The sequence below is a fragment of the Marmota flaviventris genome, chromosome 4 (genome assembly GCF_047511675.1).
Source record: "Marmota flaviventris isolate mMarFla1 chromosome 4, mMarFla1.hap1, whole genome shotgun sequence".
NCBI lineage: Eukaryota > Metazoa > Chordata > Mammalia > Rodentia > Sciuridae > Marmota > Marmota flaviventris.
In genome coordinates, this window is record NC_092501.1 from 15,112,610 (window position 1) to 15,134,093 (window position 21,484).

The 21,484-nt window shown below is 34.6% G+C and overlaps 1 protein-coding gene across 1 annotated transcript in view; it reads right to left on the reverse strand.

The window, feature by feature from the left end:
* Positions 1-4,571: 4,571 nt before the first annotated feature.
* The window catches only part of Trub1 (TruB pseudouridine synthase family member 1), a 31,389-nt gene continuing 14,476 nt past the window's right edge, over positions 4,572-21,484 (reverse strand). The window contains exons 5-8 of the mRNA XM_027930412.2: positions 12,104-12,176; positions 10,317-10,456; positions 8,080-8,136; positions 4,572-7,336 (exon numbers count right to left, since the gene is read on the reverse strand). Coding sequence (XP_027786213.2) covers positions 7,077-7,336; positions 8,080-8,136; positions 10,317-10,456; positions 12,104-12,176 — 530 coding nt within the window. The 3' untranslated portion in view covers positions 4,572-7,076. The remainder of the gene's footprint in view (positions 7,337-8,079; positions 8,137-10,316; positions 10,457-12,103; positions 12,177-21,484) is intronic.

The window sequence follows — 21,484 nt, forward strand, 5'->3', positions numbered from 1 at the left end:
CATTTTATTTCCTCTGATAGCTTTGGGTTAAATTTTCTCTTTTTCTAGTTTTTTGCTTTGTTGTGTTTTTGTTTTTGTTTTGAGATGGGGTCTTGCTATGTTTCCCAGGCTTGTCTTGAAATTCATGGGCTCAAGAGTTCCTCTTGTCTCAGTCTCCCTAGAAGCTCAGACTGTAAACATGTAACACCACAGAAAGATTTTCTACTTTTTAAAAAACTTTTAGTGTTTTTAAAAAGTTTGTTCTAACTAGTTATTCATGGCAGTAGAATGCATTTTGACACACTGTACACAAATGGAACTTAACTTCTCATTCCTCTGGCTATACATGGTGCTGACTCATACCAGTATGGTAACTGCTTTTCTAATTTTTAAGTGCAAACTTAGGTCACTTTCTTCTTATCAAACATAAGCATTTGATACTATTAATTTTTCTTTGAATACTGCTTCCACTGTGTCTCATGAATTACAAGTTGCAGTTCAATTTAATTTCCATTGTGATATCTCCCTTCACCCATTAGTTATTTAGAAGTTTGTCATTTAACTTCTGAGTATTGGAGGATTTCCCAGATAGTTCTGTAATTAGTTTCTTGTTTCATTTCATTGTGGTCAGAGACCATAAAATACATGAATATAAAGTGTATGATTTAAATTCTTAGAACTTTATTAAACATTTGCTTTATGAGATAGAGATGGTCTATCTTGCATGTACATTTGTTAAAACCCTATTTTTGCTGTTGTTGGGTGGATCATTCTGTACGTTAATCAGGTCATTTGGTTGCTTGTGTTCAAGTTTCCCATAGTATCATTGTATTTTTTTTTTTTTTTGTCTACTTGGTCTACCAGTCACAGGGCAGAGAACTAATTTCTCCAGCTCTAATGGTGAATTTGTTTATTTCGCCTTTCAGTTCTGTACCTAGTATTACTGTGTATTTGGAGGCTCTATTATTAGGAAACTATATATTTAAGATTTGGAATAGTGATATCTCTGGTGTGCTTCACAAAAGCAAACTCCAAATCTCTCTGGAAAGATACTCTGGACCCAAGTACACAGTTTTCCATAAGTCTCACAGAATTAACTCATAATCCAACTCTGCAACATCAAGAACACAATTTTGCCTTGGTTGAGAATTAGGAGATTTGAAAAATATTAGAGCACACTCCCTAAAAATGTCAGGTAACTAAACGGAACTATTGGACCAGTAGACAATCGGACTAAATAGACCAACAGACCAGGTAATCAGACTAAATAAATAAATAAAATACACCCCCCCACACACCCAATACTCTAAAAAAACAGGGGAAAGCTTATTAAAACCACAATATGATTAACTAAACACCCACCTAAATGGCCAAAATGCAAAATACTTAGTGCTGATGGGTGTGGGGAACCACCAGAATGCACACACACTGCTAGAACAGTAACTTTGAAAAACTGCTCTGGTACCAACTAAAGCTTAACCCATCTATAGTTTAAAACCTAGATTTCATTATTAGAAATGTCCAACTTCAATGTGTGCATGTTTTTACCAGATCAGTACTAAATCACTTATAGATCCAAAACTGAAAGCTAGTGAAGTGCTAGCCTATCATTCAGAAAAATGAATAAACAGGGGTAATACTAAACACAATGGAATATTAAGCAATAGTGAGAATTACTAGCCTATGACTTTAGGCAGCTGTTATAAACTAAATGCCTGTCTCCCTCTAAAGTTCCTATGTTGAAGTCCCAGTGCCCAGTGTTATGGGTAGGAGGCAGGGTCTTTGGGAAGCAATTAAGTTTAGGTGAGTTCATGAGGCTAGAGCCCTCATAATGGGATCAGTGCCCTGTAAGAGGAAGAGACAGAAGAGCTTCCTCTCTCTGCCACATTAAGACACAGTGAGAAGGTAATTATCCGCAAGCCAGGAAGAAAGCCTTCACCAAGAACCTGACCTTGCCAGCACCCTGAACTTGTATTTCCCATTCTCCAGCATTTTGAGAAATAAATGTCCGCTGATTAAGCCACCCACTCTGTGGTACTTTGTTATAAGCACTCTGAGCTATGACAGCAACATAAAATGGAAGAACCTTATAAATGTAACTTTGAACTGGGAGCAGTGGCGCATGCTTGTAATCCCAGGTATGCAGGGGACTGAAGCAAGTTCAAGGCCAGCCTGGGCAACTATTTAGTGAGATCCTGCCTCAATAAAAAATAAAAAGGGCTGGGGATGTAGCTTAGTGGTAGAGGGAACCTGGTTCAATGTCCATAAAGCAAACAGACAAACAAACAAGCATAACATTGGGAAAAGAAGCCAGGCATGAATACTATTTATATAAAGCACAAGATTGGCAACATTAATGATCTATAATGCTAGAAGGGGTTACCCTTGTGGGGGTGTAGGAGTGGGTAACTGGTGATTGGAAAAGAGTTTCTAGAGGGCTTGGGGAGAGGGACTAGTAATGATCTGTTTCTTTCTTTCTTTCTTTTTTTTTAAAGAGAGAGAGAGAGAGAGAGAATTTTTTAATATTTATTTTTTAGTTTTCGGAAGACACAACATCTTTGTTTGTATGTGGTGCTAAGGATCAAACCCGGGCCGCACGCATGCTAGGCGAGCGCGCTACCGCTTGAGCCACATCTCCAGCCCCAAATGATCTGTTTCTTGATTTCATTTCTGGTTACACGTTTGATTTGCAGGGGGGAAAAAAATAATGCTATATATTTATGATATGTGTGATTTTGGGTATAATAAAAAGATTAAAAAAAGGTTTACCAAACCCCTACTGAAAGAATAAGACAACACACAAAAAGATTTTGAAAAACAGTTAATGTTCTAGGAATAAAAATAAAACACAATAGCCACTGAAATAGAGTTGTTAAACAGAAAATAAAAATAGCAGAAGAAGGAATTCTTTATTTGGAAAGAAGATTTGAGGAAATTTCCCAGGATGAGGAATAGTGGGATAAAGAGATGGAAAATATGAAAGAGTAATTAGACACAGACTAAAATGTGAAGATATAAATAGGACTACTAGCTGGAAGAGACGTGATATGCAAAGAAATGAAAATTTTCCAGAATTGATGAACAAGATAAAGACTCAGTTTCATGAGGAATGAGTTCCTGAGCAGAATAAATACAAATGACCTACACTCAGAACCCTAATATTTGACTGCTGGAAAAATAATTAGAGAAAAGTTTGTCTCCTTTGTTTTAAAGATGGACAAATTGAGGCCTAAAATGATTAAGGGCTTTGCATAGGAATGAAGAGCAGATTAAGGCAGAGAGAAAAATAATCTGATATACTGAATTTTAAAAGTAATGGATAAAAGAGCAAAATACTTTTCTGACTTAAACCTTCCTACTGGCATCACTGTTGAAAACAGCAATCTGAAAATATTCTCTTCAAAGAATTTAATTCACAAGTTGACAAATGAAGGTGTGACTGATTTGAGTGCCATGTAACAAGTGTTTGACAATGACATAAAATGAACCAGCAGGGCAAACTAGCGCTGCTCACACACACCTTAAAGAAAGAAAATTTCAATACAATCCTATTTAAATTTTAAGTACAAGGCTATTATGACGACTTCAGAGCCTAAACTTCATACTTATTATCCTCTATTTAATAAATGTCTTAACATTATAGAGTGCTTTTGAATCACATCTTCTATTTTATACCTCAAAAGGTCAACTGTTTGCTTTCTTTGAAAACAGAACAATCCACCACCTAATTGAACCTCTATACGTCCATTGTAAATCCAATACAAATTTCAAACTGGTCAGAGTCATAAGATGTACTGAAGACCTGACATAAAGCACTCTTAGCAGAATCATTTCTGATGATGAGCCAGTGGCTTGTCTTGATTCAAGTATTTGAGAGGAAAAGATCTGGTCAGTATAAGACACTGTGAGTTTAGCTCTTACTCACATTTCTCAATCTTGAATTTATCGACAGCAGATTTCTATTATTTTAATGCTCAAGGATTTAAAGATTTTTTTTTTAGTTATAGATGGACACAATACCTTAATTTTATTTATTTATTTTTATGTGGTGCTGAGGATCGAACCCAGTGCCTCTCGTGTGCAAGACAAGTGCTCTACCACTGAGCTAAAACCCCAGCCTTAGGGCTTAGGGATTTTAAGACCTCAAATAAAATAATTCTAAAGCCACTTAAGTTAGGACAATATTTTTCAGTAATATAAAAGGCTTAAAGTGTCCAAAATGTAGTGATTTGGTATATTCCAGGTTAAGACATTTTTAAGAATTTCTAATTTATCTTTTGCTTATAAGAAAAATAACTGTATTATGGTATGAAGCCTTAGGCCTGAAATATATGAGACATAAATACTTCTTTAATATTTTTGATTAAAATGGTGGTGGGGAGAGAGCTGGTACTTAAATTCCAGACTGGACGAATCTTGAATTTTTCAGAGCATCTCTATTAGTTTTAGCTACTTGTGAGAGTTACAAGAATATTTTAAAGTTTCAGTATAATTTAACCCTTCATGCGATAAAAGAGAATGAATTCATAAAATAATTCATTCTAGCAAATCTAGACAGCAAAATGAAAAAAAAGCCTTAAGGTTTACAAAAGTCATGATAAACATTTTTATCAAGCATTTACTGCACAAATAACTCATACAGATCAAGAAACCATTAAGACATTTATTTATCTAGATGTACAAAGTATGCAGGTAATCACACAAAAGCAATTAAGAGAAACTTTGATTTTTCTCTTATTAAGTAACAACAGCACATAAAAATCCCAACACAAATGGGACACTGTGAGGTGTAACAATTCTGGGAATACAATAAGGCAACATAAAACATAAAAGTCAAATAATTTCACTGAATAATCCCACTCGGAGAATTTATCCTCATAAAACAAAACAATTCAAGTATTTTGTCATAGGAAAATGATTCAAACAAATTATGAGTAGGTAGGAATATGATTACAATAATCACTATCAAAACTAAATATGAATAATATCAAATAAAAATTGTCAATAAAAAACTATAGGTGCCTGCCGGACATGGTGGTCACAGTGATGTCAACTACTCAAGAGGCTGAGGCAGGAGGATCACAAGTTCAAGGACAGCCTAGGCAACTTAGCGAGACTCTGTCTCAAAATAAAAACTAAAAAGGGCTGGGGGTATAGCTCAGTGGAGGAGGGCCCCTGTGTTTAATCCCCAGTACCAGTTTTTTTTTTTTTTTAAGTCGTATAAGACTAATTATCTGAACAAAAAGGAAAAAATAGTATTATAAAAATCAAACTTTGAAAGTTAGTGCATTAGGATGGTAAGGACTAGAGGTAATTTTTCTATTTGGGAAAATTTTCTTCAATGTTTTCAATATAAAAGAAAAGGACTGGCTATCATTTTTAGAAGTTATTTCCTTCTCAAATAATCTTGACATTTTCCTAATCAGTAAATTGCACATGTCAATTTTTAAGATGGGAAAAAAAAAAAGCAGAACTACCTCATCCATATTCTAAAACTGAAACATTCCCCAACTTGGACTTTGGCAACGAATGAAAACATATTGCAACCTATGCCACTCTTAACAGGCAGAGGTAGCCACTGCCACCTTTGGTTGACACAAATTGTAGAGTACTACAAATGAATAAGTAAAATAATAAATTTTCAATTTATAAATTTATGTGTTTGTCATTTTATGGTAATGCAGCAAGGTATCAGTATGCTCAGTTTTTGGTCTCATACTAAGAATTAGTTTTAATATTTTCATTTCAAATGTTGCCAATATGCTGAAGATGCTCTACTGAAGCACCTAACTTTGTATATTAACCACAAATAGATAAACCACAAATAAAATAACTTTAAATTTAAATGTTAAAATGCTGAGTTGCAAGCAGGCAACCACCTTTAAAGGTAATCAATAAAAATCCCAAAACTCAAATTTTATGAAATTTAAAATTTTCCTTTTGAAATTATATTTGAGTAAATGAAGAGGAAATTAAACATTTCTGCATATCAGTTGCATAATACATTACATTCTCAACAAAATTATGAAGGATGCATTTCATAAAATTTACAATTTTATAATTTTCAAAATTATGGGAAAGAGGGATTTGTAACTTTCCAGCTATTTGAACAAAAACATTTTAGAATCACTACTTTTAAGTATTTGGAGCAGAAGGAATCAGCTGGAAGCACAGGACAGCTACCTCCAAGTCTATAAACTTCACTATAAAGAGCAAACCACTGAAGAAACCAGAGAGAGAGAGAGAGAGAGAGAAATAAAAGTTAAAGATCAGAGAAAACCTTAACTTAAGATACAGTCTGTAGTTTAAATTTTTAAAATTATGTTACTTAGTAATTTGGCACAAAGTAGTTGATTGGGTTGATGAAATCACAAAAAAAAAAAAAAAAAAAAAGCACACAGCTGCACAAAGCTATTGGAGGAGGAGCTGTCTTGGACTCTAACAGAAGAGAAATTAATTCAATATTAGTCTTTTATTTACATATTGTAAGTGGTAGCAGCAATGATTGGTTCATTTACAAATATTTATTATAAAACTTTATTCATTTCTAAGATCTAAACACACACAGCAAATACTAGGTGAGTACAGTCTTTTTAAGGAAATGTTTTTTAATAACAAACTCTCCAAAGGCAAGAAGGAGTTCAGTAATGGCCATTTCAAACAGAGTTAGAGAATTCTTAAACAATGAAGCCACATGGAAATCCAAATAAAATCAAAATCACATTTAATGATGCTACTCAGACACATAGCTCATAAATCTTTGCTTAGAAAATCAGTTCAGCTTTTTCATAGAAAAAGGCTGAAGAAATCAAACACACCATCAATATCCTGATTCCAATCAAATTCATATTTTAATATAAAAATATCTTAAAAGAACAATCGATAGTATAGAAAAGAATTGAACAAGTGCAACTCCATTCATAATGTATAGTAAATAAACTGTAGGCTATAGAAACTAAATGATGGTCATTTTTATTCATGCAAAAAAAAAAAAGAAGTTAGAAGAATCGGTTGTCCCTTGCACGTAGCTTGTCATTCTGCATCTACACACAGGATTCAAATGTCAACCAGGAAATGATGATATTCTCAGGACAACTTCAGAATGTCTTATTAACATCATCTTCCCCCTTTGTCTCATTTAGAGTCATATATTCACAGCTCAAAACCTGCTCATTAGACTCTTCGGGTTTTGATTTTTTAAGTGTCAGCTCTGCTGGCAGAAGAGACGAGCAATGCTCAAGAGACTGTGCAACGTCATCAATTGTCCATTTGTCCTCAGGGAGGGCATGTTCTTCTAGTGTAAATGGCCCCTGTTTGGTTCGGGTAAGCTCTAGTACATTGGCACAGGAAGAGAGCTCTACAGCAACAAAAGGTGAAAATTCCATAAAATGAGTGTTTCAGTATTTCACAATCTATAATCTTTCAAATGACAAAAGAACTTGACTCAAACCTCTCAAAACCATCCCAAAAGCTGAACTGTAAGTAAACCAGTAAGAGCCAAGACCCCTAAGATAAACAAATAATTAAGTAGCAAAACAATATAATAACTCATGAACTGTCTACAAAAAACTGGCACATATTTATTTTTATTCAATTCATGAAGCAACCTCATGAGGTCAATTTTACCCTTACTTTGCACAGGAGATATACTAGTCTAGTGTTGTAACTGCCGGGAAATAGCAGAGCCAGAATCACAACTTCCTGGTGGTTTGTGAGACTACGGTTTCCAGGATTTTTTTTTTTTTAAACGTGATTTGCATCAATAAATATAACTTTTAAGAGGATATGTCTTTTTTTTTTTCTGATATCTACTTGGAGTTAAAATGTTTTGTACTTAAAAAAACATTGGCTCTTGCATTTATTGCTCCTGCCTTCATCTGCCATTCCTTTCTCTTCCTGTCCCATCACAAGTCCCTCACTATAGCTGCAGAGGATGGTAATTCCATGCTAGAAACTGACAATGCTCCCAAGGCTGAAAGCAGTAAGAGCTCAGTTCCACAGGCCACTACTCAGAAATATGAAAAATAGAAAATTCCCTCTTCCCATCAAAAAGGAATATTACTCTCTAAATGATAATTCATAATTCATTTTTCTGCTTACCTTTGCCAATGTCACTGACCAAGCTTCTGATATAAAAACCTCCTCCACATTCAACATCTGGAATGTTAACAGTGACATGGTAAATTGCTAACCTCCTATGAAATCCACTTTACATAGAAATGATGCCCCTAAACAAGTGTAAAAAATGCACTATGCAAACCATTGAGTGATAAAATATTTATGTGCTGAAACATAAATTATTCATCCTGCAGCATATGTGTTTGTGAGATTGAAAAGTCAAAGTGTGGAGAAAGCAAACAGCAGAAACTCATGAACACATTTTAAATTAACTGGCGAGTCATACCCCTTTAATACCTCAGCCTTGTTCCCTTAATAGGTTTTAAATAGTTAGAAATCTCAGTTTTGCTGTCATGAAATACAGACATTAAAAATACTTTCAGATACATGAACCTTGTTCATTTATTAGGTTTTAAATGGTTAGAAATATCAGCTTTGCTCCCATGAGCTGTAGATATTTAAAACCTTTTAGATATGTAAGTTCAAAAAAATATAACCAACAAATCAAGCAACAAAGAAATCCTTTCACAATGATAAGGATCATGTTTGTGTACTATAGTATACACAGAAAGCTCAGGATATGTAAATGTTATTTTTGAAAAAAATCACAACATAACTTGAAATTACACAAAGTCCTAGGACTGACTGAATATCTAATCAGCTTGTTAGCATAGCATTTACAAGTTCATTTGGTGGGAGAGCAGGGGTTTGCTTCATTTCATTATCATCAAGATATACCAAAAAGAGCTGCCGCATTTCCACACAAAAGGACTACATTCTTGCTGTCTCTAATCTCAAGGAAGGAATACAGCCATCAGTGAAATTAATAAAAATTCCCCACCTGGAGATTTTAATTATTCTTCTTTCTTTCCCCCCATGAACTAATGGTTGGGGACACTGATAAAATTCAAAGGAGCACCAGGGTGGAATCGAGGTGTGCTGACATTTTTTGCATTATATCTGACTTCGGTGAAAGACAACTCTTTGGCCTACCGCAGTCTCGAGTCAAAGAAATAAGGCATTCATGACATATGAAGTCAGAAAAATAGGAATTTTCTTATTTTTGTAAACAATACTCACTCTGCCAGGCCAGCTGTTGCATTTTCAGTGAATGGAGCAAAATACTTTTCAGTGTGATTTTTTTTTTCATTATTTGTCAATTTACAATCAAGGTACTTAAGAAAATGAGTTTCTTTAACTATATAATATCACATTCTGCAGAAACCTAATACACATTAAATAATAATGCCAGTGACGAAAAGCAACAAAGTTTAGGAATAATGGTTTTGGAAAGTTATTTCTAAAAGGAATCCTAACTATATGAAATTAATGGTGGGATCAATGTCAGAGAGCTTGAGCATCAAGAACTACACCTCCTGATACTTCACAGCTCTTAGGTGCTCAAGACTTTACCTACAACTTGCTGCAGCCAGGAAGCACATACAAGTTCTAAACAACAAAAACTAGCTTTATAGTTTATTTCAAATCTGAATTATATATTCAAATTGATGGCCTGAATTAAAATGTGACCATGTTGTCAAAGATACATTCTGCCTTATCTGTTTCTTCCATATTTTCAGGATCTTTAGTAGTAACTTACAGGAAACAAAGGGTAGGGGGGGATGAGTCCATTCTTAAAATTTGTTTTTGTCCAAAAGCTAAAAATATTTTATTAAAGGATAAAATTCTTTAATAAAGAATTTTTTTCTTTATTAAAGGATATTAAGAGGACAAATTAACATCTATTCTAAAACCAAATGTATCAGTAGTAGTCAAAAATGGAAAGAAAAGCATTCCATAAGATAAAAATTTTAAGTCTAAAACATTGAAGATATATACTGTTTTCTCTATAGAGAGCTTTTTCTTTTTGCAGTACTGGGGATGAAACCCAGGGCCTTGGACACGCTAGGCAGTGCTCTACACTGAGCCACGTCCCCAGACCTTCTCCGGAGGGATGGATCTAAGGTATGCTACTTCCAATTTAATAGCAAGATGACATCCTATAACATGAAAAACTCAGCCTAGTGAAAAAGACATTTCTGAACCTCCATGTAGCTTGAGGTATCTCATTAAATGTGTAACCAAATCACAACCTTTCATAAATTCAAAATTTAAGAAGAATCTCCAAAAACATAGGGAACCATTAGAATTATTCAACAGCAACTAAATATAAATAAAGGTACAGTAAATACAAATGGTTTCAGATTTCTCCATCTTACCTAATGTGAAAAATGGTGGCTGGAAATTTTGAAGGGAGATACTGTATACAGTTACTGGCCTGGCAGGTTTTGCTTCTACTACTTCACCTCTCTTCATTAAAGTTGAAAGTCTCTGTCCATCTTTCTTTAATGCAGAATAACTTACAAGATAAGAGAGGGAGAGAGGGAGGGAATAAGAGAGGACGATCTGAGGGAGATTGAGAGAGAATGAGAGATGGTAATTCCATATGATGGCATGAAAAGAAAGAATATCTAGCAGCCCTTTAAAGTGAAAAGCCCTTCTAAAACTTGAACTGGTTTTTCTTCCAACCCACTCCAAAATGTTTTCAGGGATAAAGCTCCTAAATATCTTAGAGGCTAATTTGAGCCCATTCTGGCATTCAATGAGCCCTTCTTTAACGATCTTCCTGGAGATGGGCTACTCATACATTCCCTTCCCTAGTCTCTTTCTATGTCAAGGGCACAAGGAACTCAGTAGTAGCCTCTGGTCATAATGATCTCAGCTAAATTTCCTTGAAATAATTTCTACTATAATAAATTTCACTTTATATTAAAGTTATCAGTGTTTCTAAAAAGCTTATAAGCATAAACTCTACTTCATATATTTTAGCTCTGTGTAATAAAATTTTATTAGGTCACAAAATCCTTGGATAGTCAGAGCAAAGAAAATCTAAAATGGTCCTTATAAGTTTAATTCAGTTTAACAATGGCCTAAGTTAATTTTTATTCAGGCCTTACTAAAATTTTTAAAGTTTTACATTTGAGGAAATATATGAAAAACCATTTTTCCATAGGTAGTTCAACATTCTTAAAAAGAGGGAAAAAAAGAGTTAAAAATGCAATATGAATACAAAATTCTAAAATAACTCTTAGTAACTTATCCTGACTTAACATCAGCCATTAAAAAAAAAAAAAAGTGATTTGCCTGAAATGGTCACATGCGCACAAATATGGTTAAGTGGTGTTATGGTTTTAACATCTATGACTCTTCCAAATTTAAAAGTTGAAATCCTAAGTACCAATATTATGGTATTAGGAAGCAGGACCTTTTGGTTGGTGATTAGATCACAGAGCATAGCCCTCCCAGAAGGGGTCACTGCCTTTACCAAAGAGGCCCCAGATGGCTGTCTTGCCCCTTCAGTGTGAGAACACAGTAAGAAGGCACTGGCTATGAGAAAGTTGGCCCTCACCAACAACTGAACCAGGAGTCCCTTATCTTGAACTTCTCAGCATCCAAAATTGTGAGAAATAATTTCTGCCGTTTCTAAGCTATAGTTTATATCTTGTTATAGCAACCTGAATGAACCGAGTGGTAAAGCAAAATATTTATATTTTTAATATAACTCTCATCTGTTCCATTTGTCATAGAGAAAAATTCTAGGCCCCAAAGGAATGGGCCTAACTTCTGAGAGGCAGTGCATATTAGGACATATTAGCACAACTCTGATGCTCTCAGCACGATCCTTCATGGTAACTTCTGGGAAAGTAACATCTCTGAGCAGCAGAACTGCCTTGATATCTATAGACAGAATTGGAAAAGCTGATAAAAACACAAACAGCCCAGATGCTAGACTGTGGAACACCCAAGGACAGGAGACCACGCCACACTACCTCCTAGACAGAGCTTTACGTGAGTCTAAATCTGGCTCACCTTTACACGATCATTCCCTATGGCAGATTTAAAATTTGCCTTGCCATATAACAAAAGGAATCCCATTCTAGTTTAGAGTGATGTTAAGCAGTGGAAAGTAATTTAAACATTTAATCAAATCAATAATTGAACTCACAGAGGGGGTACTTGCATTATTGTCCCAGTAAATTTCTGTAGTATGCCTTCAATATCTTCTTGTGTTATTTTATCTGCCAAAAATGAACAACAACAAAAAAGTGACACTAAAACAATCACAGAAATACATGCACTATTTTTACAGCACCAACAGCTCTGAATTCTTTTAAAAATTTTTTCCAACTAAGCATATTAAAATGTATTTCTTATAGACCAAATTCTACCTGGTTGAGAAGAATAAAATATGTGTTAATGAGATAAAATGGATAGAAAATCTCATATTGTTCTTTGTTAAGATTAAATTTCCATTGCTTCAATTTTTTTTTTCTTCAATAAAAATGGCCCAATCATCATGTATGCACTTTGCTGGTTCTGACTGTGGCCTGTAGGAGACATGAGAAAAATGCACATTAGCTATAGTAACGGTCCTGTGGTGATCAATAATGGGGTGATCAGAAAGCAGGCAGAAAAGTAATGTCTATCAATTATTTTCTAAGTTTCTAGACATCAAATATTGTAAAAACTTAATGTGAGACAGAAGATTATAAAATATTATCCACATTCTAAGTTTTACCTGAGAAGAGTTTAGTTACATAAGGTTAAAAACTGAAAACTATGATATATAAATTGAATATCTGGAATTTTCATACTTACAGATGGTTCATTATACATATTTCATATTCAGTAATAAACTAAATTTTAGAAATATTCTATAACTTGTTTAAGTCATAGTTAATGGAAAGAAACTATGGTGCTTTACAATTTTGCAGGACATTTATTTAAACTTTTTTTCTGGTATATGTCTATTTGATTTTAATTGAACAATATTAAACAAAAATTAATTAGTGTGAATTTTTTTTTTTTTTTTTTTTTTTTAGTCAGGAATTGAACCCAGAGGGGCTTACCCACTGAGTCACATCCCCACCCCTTTTTATTTTTCATTTTGAGACATGAGTCTTGCTAAGCTGCTTAGGGCCTCGCTAAATTGGTGAGGCTGGCTTTGAACTTGCAATCCTTCTACCTCAGCCTCCTGAGCCACTGGAATTAACAGGCATGCAGCAGCACATCTGGAAATTAGTGCACTTTTAATTATAGTTCTAACACCATGTTAAAAATCAAATGATAACATGGAATACTGTGTTCAGACTGTAGCAACAACCCAGGAGGACAGTCTTAATTAACCTCTGTATGACCTTGAACCTTAAAAACTAAACACAAACAAAACACTAGAATCTACTAGACTCAAACAGATGATGAAAAGCAACAGAACTCAAAAGTACTTCCCCAAAGCTGGGCCTAGTAGTACATGCCTATAATACCAACAACTTGGGAAGCTGAGGCAGGAGGGTTGCCAGTCTGAGGATAGCTCTAACCTCTAGCAACTCCAAAATCACAGATCTCAGATGTAAGTCCTGTTCATACTGTTTCTCCAACAGATGTGTCTCATAATATGGGTGAGGATTTGTCCACAAAAAAATTTTACTCTGCTGCAATATTAAGACATAATTACTGGTGGCAAAACTTAGTTATGCAAATCTATAATTTTCAAACTTGACAGCTAATGGAACAACTGTGCAGGTGCCCACCCAAAGGAATGCCATTGCTGATAAAACTGCAGTAGTTCATAAAGTAGCCCCTCATTTTAAAAACAAGACCAAACTGCTGTCTGCTTCTGCTAGCTGAGCTCTTCACTGACATTCCTGCAAATGTGTACTCCTTTGTCCCGCTTCAGCGGCTCTCTTTCACTGATTACCCCCACGCAAGATGACAAGATGTGCTCTTTCTCATTCTACTTCTACCACATTGTCTCCTCCTCTGTGCTCACATTTCAGGCATTTATGGTGTGTGCTGTTCATTCTATAATTAATCATGCACAATTTTTAACAATATTTTAAGGTATTATCTCACCAATAAAATTCTGAGCCTTTCAAAGGCAAAGACAGTTTCTCTTCTTAGATAACATTCATTATTAAGATGGTGCTCAAGACATTCTTGCTGAAATTTAATTTGCTGAAAAATAATAGAATCTCAAGGTTGAAGGACATTTAAAAGTCACTGAGGCCAATCATTCATCTGATGTTTGAATTGTCAGACAAAAAGCTTACCTAGCGAGTTATAATAAAAGCTAACCTTGCGATACATGGCTAGAGAATAAAGCATGCTGGATACATCTAAAACATGATATTAGTCCTATAACAACTGTTCCTATAAGAATAACATCTCTACTTCGAGAAGATTTAAAAAGAAATGCAAAATAAAAACTCCTACAGCAACAAGATCCAATAACTAGCCAAAAGATGTATATTTGGTAAAAGAAGACTGATATGACCAAAGTGTCATAGGACTTGAATAATTATTCTTTGTTCAGTAAATTAAAAAGCCATCAATGTGACAGCATTCATTTGAAATAACTTTTTTTGAGAGAGAGAGAATTTTTAATATTTATTTATTTATTTATTTATTAGTTTTCATCGGACACAACATCTTTGTTTGTATGTGGTGCTGAGGATCGAACCCAGGCCACACGCATGCCAGGCGAGCGTGCTACTGCTTGAGCCACATCCCCAGCCCCTTGAAATAACTTTTAAAATCATTCTCATAAAATTAACATATATGAGATCATGTAATAAATCATAATTTGCTTAAAACTTACTGGCTTTTTCAGTGAACTTACAACATAATAGTTGATGCTTAAATGAACTGGGAACTAAAAGCAGTATGATGGAGTTAAAAATATTCGCCCCTAACACGGTAACTGTTACTAGACAAGTCCCACCATCACAAACAGCTGTGGCAAATAGATCAAGAGAATAAAATAAAGAATCTAAAAATAAAAGCATACATATATGGACAACTTGTTTTTGACAGAAGTTCAAAGGTTAGTAGAGAAAGGGCACTCTTCGAAAAATGAGTGCTAAAAAATTTCTAACATCTATTTGTAAAAAAATAAACTCAGACTCATACCTGAAAGCATACACAAAAATCAACTCAAAATGCAGAGATAACCAAGGGACGTATGGCTAAGCATCTCTGGGGTGATTTAGAAAAAGTTATCTGCTCTATTCTTACAATTTTAACCTAAGTTTGATATTACCTCAAAATAAAAAGAGATCAAAAGAGAACATTATAAATAACTTTAAGACAATTATGTTTGAAATTTTAGACAAGACAAATTCCTAGGGGAAAAATTATTTATAATGATGAAAGAAATTTAAAAATAGTAGTCTGACAGCTAGTTAAAAATCTATAATTTAAACTCTTCCTTAACAAAGAAAATTCCAGAATAGATGTCTACCAGAAAATGCTATCAAATCTATTCTAGAAATATAAGTCTAGCTTAATATTTCAATAAGGAGAAAAACTTAATAGATTCAGAAAAATATTTGATAAAATTCAGTATCTACCCATGATTTAAAAACAAACCCAAACTCAGCAAATTAGGAACTAGGAACACAAGGTAATTGCCTTACTTTAATAAGAAAGCTACAAAACAAACCTATAGAAAAAAAAAATCTGTAAGAAGTACATCTATCCTTCTAGATGTCAAGACTTAGTCTAAAACTATAGCAATTAAGATAGTTTGGTGTTAACACAAGGATGGAAAAACTGATCTGTGTAACAAAACAGATTCCAAACAAACCCAAGCCTGAATAGTGCTTGATCTCTGGCAAAGGAGGCCATGCAGAGCAGTGGGGAAAGTGCAGGGCCAACTGGATATCCAAGTAGGAAAAAATGATGGATTGCAATCGTGGATGCAACATGAAAGAATGATGGATGTAATGTGAAAGGCAAAACAATAGAAACTTCTAGAACATAGGGAAATATCTTCATGCTTTTGAGGTAAGAAAAATGTTCTTAAACACAATGCTAAAAAGACTAACCATAGAGAAAAGACTTGTAAACTGAACCAAATAAAGACAAGAACTTCTTCTTTTTGAAAAATACAATTGAGAGAAGGAAAATGCAAGATGCAGAATAAGAGAAAATATCTAAGTAGACATCCAAAGTATATAAAGAACTCATACAAAGCAATAAGAAAAAGGCAACTCAATAGAGAGAGGAAAGAAAAAAAGGAAGGAAGAGACCTGAACAGTCCATGAAAGATGGCTAATAAGCCAAAAAATCCAAATAAAATGCTGAACATCTTTAGTAATCAAATTAAAATCACAATAAAACACCACTACATACTCACCAGTGTGGCCCAAAGTAAAAACACTGTTAATAGAATGTATTTCTAATATCAAGATGTTTCAAACAAGTCGAACTCATAAATAGCTGATGGAACTACAAAGTTACACAACCACTTTGGCAAACTATTTCACAATTTCCAATAGTGTTGAATGTACACTTATTCTATGACCCAGCAATTAAACTTAGGTATGCACAGGACAAAATATAAAAAGCGTTTTATTTATAATGTCCCAAACTGGGAACAACCCCAAATACCTACCAACAGAAGAGGACTGGGTATAGGTCTATGGTAGAGTGCTTGCCTATAGTGCACAAGGCCCCGGCTTTGATCCCAGGGTACCACACACACAAACACATACACACTACAAAGAAGGAATAGTATTGTAATGTCTACATATATACATACGTGTGTGTGTGTGTGTGTGTGTGTACTGGTATATTCACATAGTGGGATACTGCCCAGCAATAACAAAGTCCAAAATACTGACACAAGTAACACTATGTATAAATCTCACAAATATAAGTGGAAGAATCTGGCCACAAAAGGATACACACTGTTTAAAAACTATCACCATAATGTTGGAAGTTTGAAGAGTAATTATCTTTGGAAAAGGAGGGGGTATGACTCCCGTGAGGTACAAGAAGATAAGAAGATGTTCTAGGACTTTTTTAATTTTTTTCTTTTTTATTTGCCTCATTCTTTTTTTTTTTTTTTTGGTGATGAGGATCAAAGTCCAGGTCTTGCATATGCTAAGCAAGAACTCTACCACGGAGCTATACCTCTAGCCCTGGAGTCTTCTATTACTTGGTAGCTGCATGAATGTTTAGCTTTGCGATAATTCATTAAGCTATAAACTTATCCACTGTTCATTTTTCTTTACTTGTGTAATACTTTATAATAAAAAAATTTTAAGTGTAAACAAATGGCACCATTGAGAAGACTGATATCCAGCTACATACTAATCCAATCTGAGACCAAACTCAACTCTTCAGCTTCCTATACCATAACCCTAGAAGCATAGGCAACCTGAGAAGCTGCTCCCATTAGACACATTAGTTGAGACTTTGGTAACTTCCTATCCCAGAATTTCTGTTTAGACCATTGTGATTAGCTTGAAATATCACTTCACTTTCACATTTCTTACCTCAAAATAAGTCATAGAGGGATAGAAAAGATAATCCCTAATAGAGGAGCAGATAGAGCTTCCTAGTAGCTGGGCCCACATCTAGCCTCAGGGCCAGAGCCCTAGTGTCCTGAGCTCAGTGGAGAACCAGCACAATGAAGCCGTGTGTCCTCAGGGACACAGCAGAATTAATACCCAGATGTGGGAGAAAAGGCAGAAGGTAAGAAGATATTTGGCTTTACCTAGGACTTATCTACTGACATCTTCATAGAGGATGCGCCTGTGGCTTGCCTTACTAACTCACATACTACGTGTTTTTTTCTACATGCCACATAATATACCAAGAATATAGTGAGGAGCAAAAGAGACAGGGGTTTTTGGCCCCATAGCTCAAGGGATTAACATAAAAGATATATTTGTGAGCAATAAAAAATGCTATTTAGGAATATCAGAGGGTGCTATGATAGAGAACAACAGGAAGGGCCTGGTTCATATGGTCTTGAAGTCTACTAAGCCAGAGACTCATTTATTTATTCCTCTAAGCTAACTTTCAGCTATCTGACACAAAAGCTAAAAACAGTGCTTGTGTATTTAGGACAAAATGATGTAAGAGCATTCATCTGTCATTGATTGCAGACTGCCTTAGCTACTTCATTCAAATGCCAGTTGGTGTGAACAGGTCAATTAAGAAATGCATTTTTGGTGATTACAATTACTGGTAGGGTGGCAGATCCAGTGGCCTTTAATAGGTAGAGGCCAGGAATGCTAGATGTCCTGCTATGCTCAGATCATAGAACATAATAAAGAACTGTCCTGGGTACTGCCTGACTTCTGGATGTCTGCCAGATATTTGTGTAGGTGAAACCCATTTATAATTACCTGAGGCTAGAACTTAACTCCATTTTCCATTTAAGCACAAAAGAACTTTTTTCCAGTCCTGAGTCATTACTATGATAAACCTATGTGAGTCTGCATTTGTACTTGTATCATTCACAATATTTTTTAAAACACTTTTTTAGTTGTAAATGGACACAATACCTTTATTTTATTTATTTTTATGTGGTGCTGAGGATAGAACCCAGTGCCTCACACATGGTAGGCAAGCACTCTACCACTGAGCCACAACCCCAGCCCTCGATTCACAATATTTTAGTGTGGACATCTTCATGAAGACTGTTAGTATAGTAATATATAAATATACATATAATACATATCACTATATCTATTTTATTAAAAGCTACTTTTATTTTTTTCTTTATATTTCATTTACTGTATTATACTGTTTTGAAAAAACATATAGGTAAGTTAGAGTAGTTCTCAATTTTAGTTCAGTATAGTAATGAAGGCATATAAAATACTGCTCATAGGTTTCAGAATTTGTTTTCAGAGGGTCAAGAACAGATTTCAGAATTTTCCATTAGCTATTAAGTTCCTTAAGTGTTTTTTTCTACATGCCACATAATATACCAATGATATCTATGATTTTATCTATTTATTTGGTACTGGAGATTAAACCCAGGGTGCTTTACCACTGAGCCACCCAGCATACCATCCCACCTTTCAAAAAACTTTTCGTTGCTTGGGGTCCTGCTAAGTTGCTGGCTTTGAACTTGTGATCCTCCTGCCTCTGCCTCCTGAGTTGCTGGGATTACAGGCATGACCCACCATTCTTGGTTCTCTCTGATTTATTACAACATTATAATAAGACTATTTTAGCAAACTGAGCTTTCTTTAAGGCAAGTAAATAAAGTTACAAATTATGCAATGAAGGGCAGAGTTCTTTCAATTCCTAGATGCTAAAGGCTAGGAAGAAAGGGTAGATTTTTAAGTACTTTTGTCAGTCTCGTCTACTAATGTTCCCTATTCATTGAGTGGCAGCATCATGTAACCAGTTTTAAAACCCCCAAACCCTAGGTCGTGGTTGACAACTTTCTTACTATCCCCATCCAATCAACAATCAGCAAGTCCCACCAATTTTACTTACTGACCACTTTTCTAATTTGAAAATTTCCATGTCTCTCACTGCCATCACCCTAGTCCAAATTACTACCACCTTTCCCAGAACTACTACAAGAGCCTCGTGATTTGTTTATGAGACCCCCATATCCATTCTCTTCCAATCAGTCCTCATAGGACTATGAAGCTGGACATGAGGAAAATGAAACAGAGAGAGACTAAGAAATTTTCAAAGTTACACAGCTAGAAAAGGGTTAGAGCTAGAAATCAAACTCAGATTTGCATAGTCTACAGCTCTATGCTTCACTGAGCTGCATCCCATTCTTAGTTCTATGATCCCAGGACATTAGTGTGAATATCAATCACTCTCCTTATTTAGACTTGGAAAAAAGTGAGACACTGGGAAACTTAATTATATACATGCTGTCAGTGTATGTTAATATACTCTGAAAATCTTTCTGTCCTCTTATTGCCCTAGCCTCTTTAATCTTAAGTCTTCTAGTTGAAAGTTAGAGTTGAATTTCAGTTAAATCTATTTATTATTTGCTAATACTACTAATAGTTTCAAGGATCATTCAACATATAATTTTAAAAAGATTTAGAAATAAATGAATTATTTTCCTTTACCTTATTCTTTTGATTAATTGAGCAAGATACGAAGCTCTATATAAATTATACAAAATACATGTATGAAGATTTGAATTTGGGACCAACATACCTTATATACAAACAGAGATATAAAAAATTGTGGTATATATGTGTATTAAAAATTGTAGAGCTGGGGATGTGGCTCAAGCGGTAACACGCTTGCCTGGCATGTGCGGGGCACTGGGTTCGATCCTCAGCACCACATAAAAATAAAATAAAAATGTTGTGTCCACCGAAAACTGAAAAATAAATATTAAAAAATTCTCTCTCTTAAAAAAAAAAAAAAAAAGAATTGTGCAAAAAAAAAGAAGAGTACATGTATAATGGCAAAAGTTAGTATGAACATACTTTATATACAGAGATACGAAAAATTGTGCTCTATATGTGTAATAAGGATTGCAATGTATTCCACTGTTATGTATTTAATAAATAAATAAAGGAAATTGGGTGTACAACCAGAGAAGTGAAAAATTGTGCTCCATTTGTGTATAACGAAGAGCATTCTGCTGTCATGTATAATTGATTAGAACAAATAAGTTTAAAATAAAAGGAAATTGGAAGCCAAAAAATAATTAATTAATTAACAAGATAAGTGAAGACATTATGGACAAGAAAAAGGTTGGTCTTGCTACTAGGACAACTTGTAATACATAATAGGGACAATCAACACAAAAACTTAGGGAAGCCAGAGGCCAGACTGCCTACAGCTGGATTAAGGAGAAACAACATTCAATATGGGGGAAAAACCCAGAATGCCTACAAATAATTCACAGCTGGTGACATGATAATGCAGGTGAACTGACTGACAAATCCACAACTGCTGCATTATAAATAGCTCAGCACGGTGAGAGTTGCTAGGAGACCAATTCATTTATCTATCCTTTCTTAAAGTAGTGAAAGAGGAAATGGCAGAAAAATTAAGGTGAGCCCCAGTGAGTTCCAGCTTTACTTCAGAGAATGAGCTTTCCCTTTGTCATTCTTTTTACTCCCAAAGTATAAGATAATAAGTTTTAAAGGCCTAAATCCAGCACATTTATATTAATAGCTAAGAAATAATTATTTCTTAAAAATTTAAAAAGGAAAGACACAAGTTAAAATCTAGCAAGACAGTATCTCTGCTTTGTTTCTCACTTACTAAGGAAAAATACTCTAAATCCTATCTATAAATGTTTTTGGCAAGGGAGGTTTTTGAAAGAATAATTCTGAACATTACACAAATTCATTATAGGAAAAAAGAAAGAATACAAAGTCTTTGTTCATAAATTCTTACCAAACAAGTAAAAATGTGATTAAAAACAAAAGTTCCAATCTTTTTAACTTCAAGAAATGTACTGAGAACTAAAATCACCAGAAATCAGGTATGGTGGCACATGCCTGTAATTCCACGTACTTGGGGGAAGCTTAGGCAGGAGGATCACAAGTGTGAGGCTAGCCTTGGCAACCTTGTGTGACCCTGCCTCAAA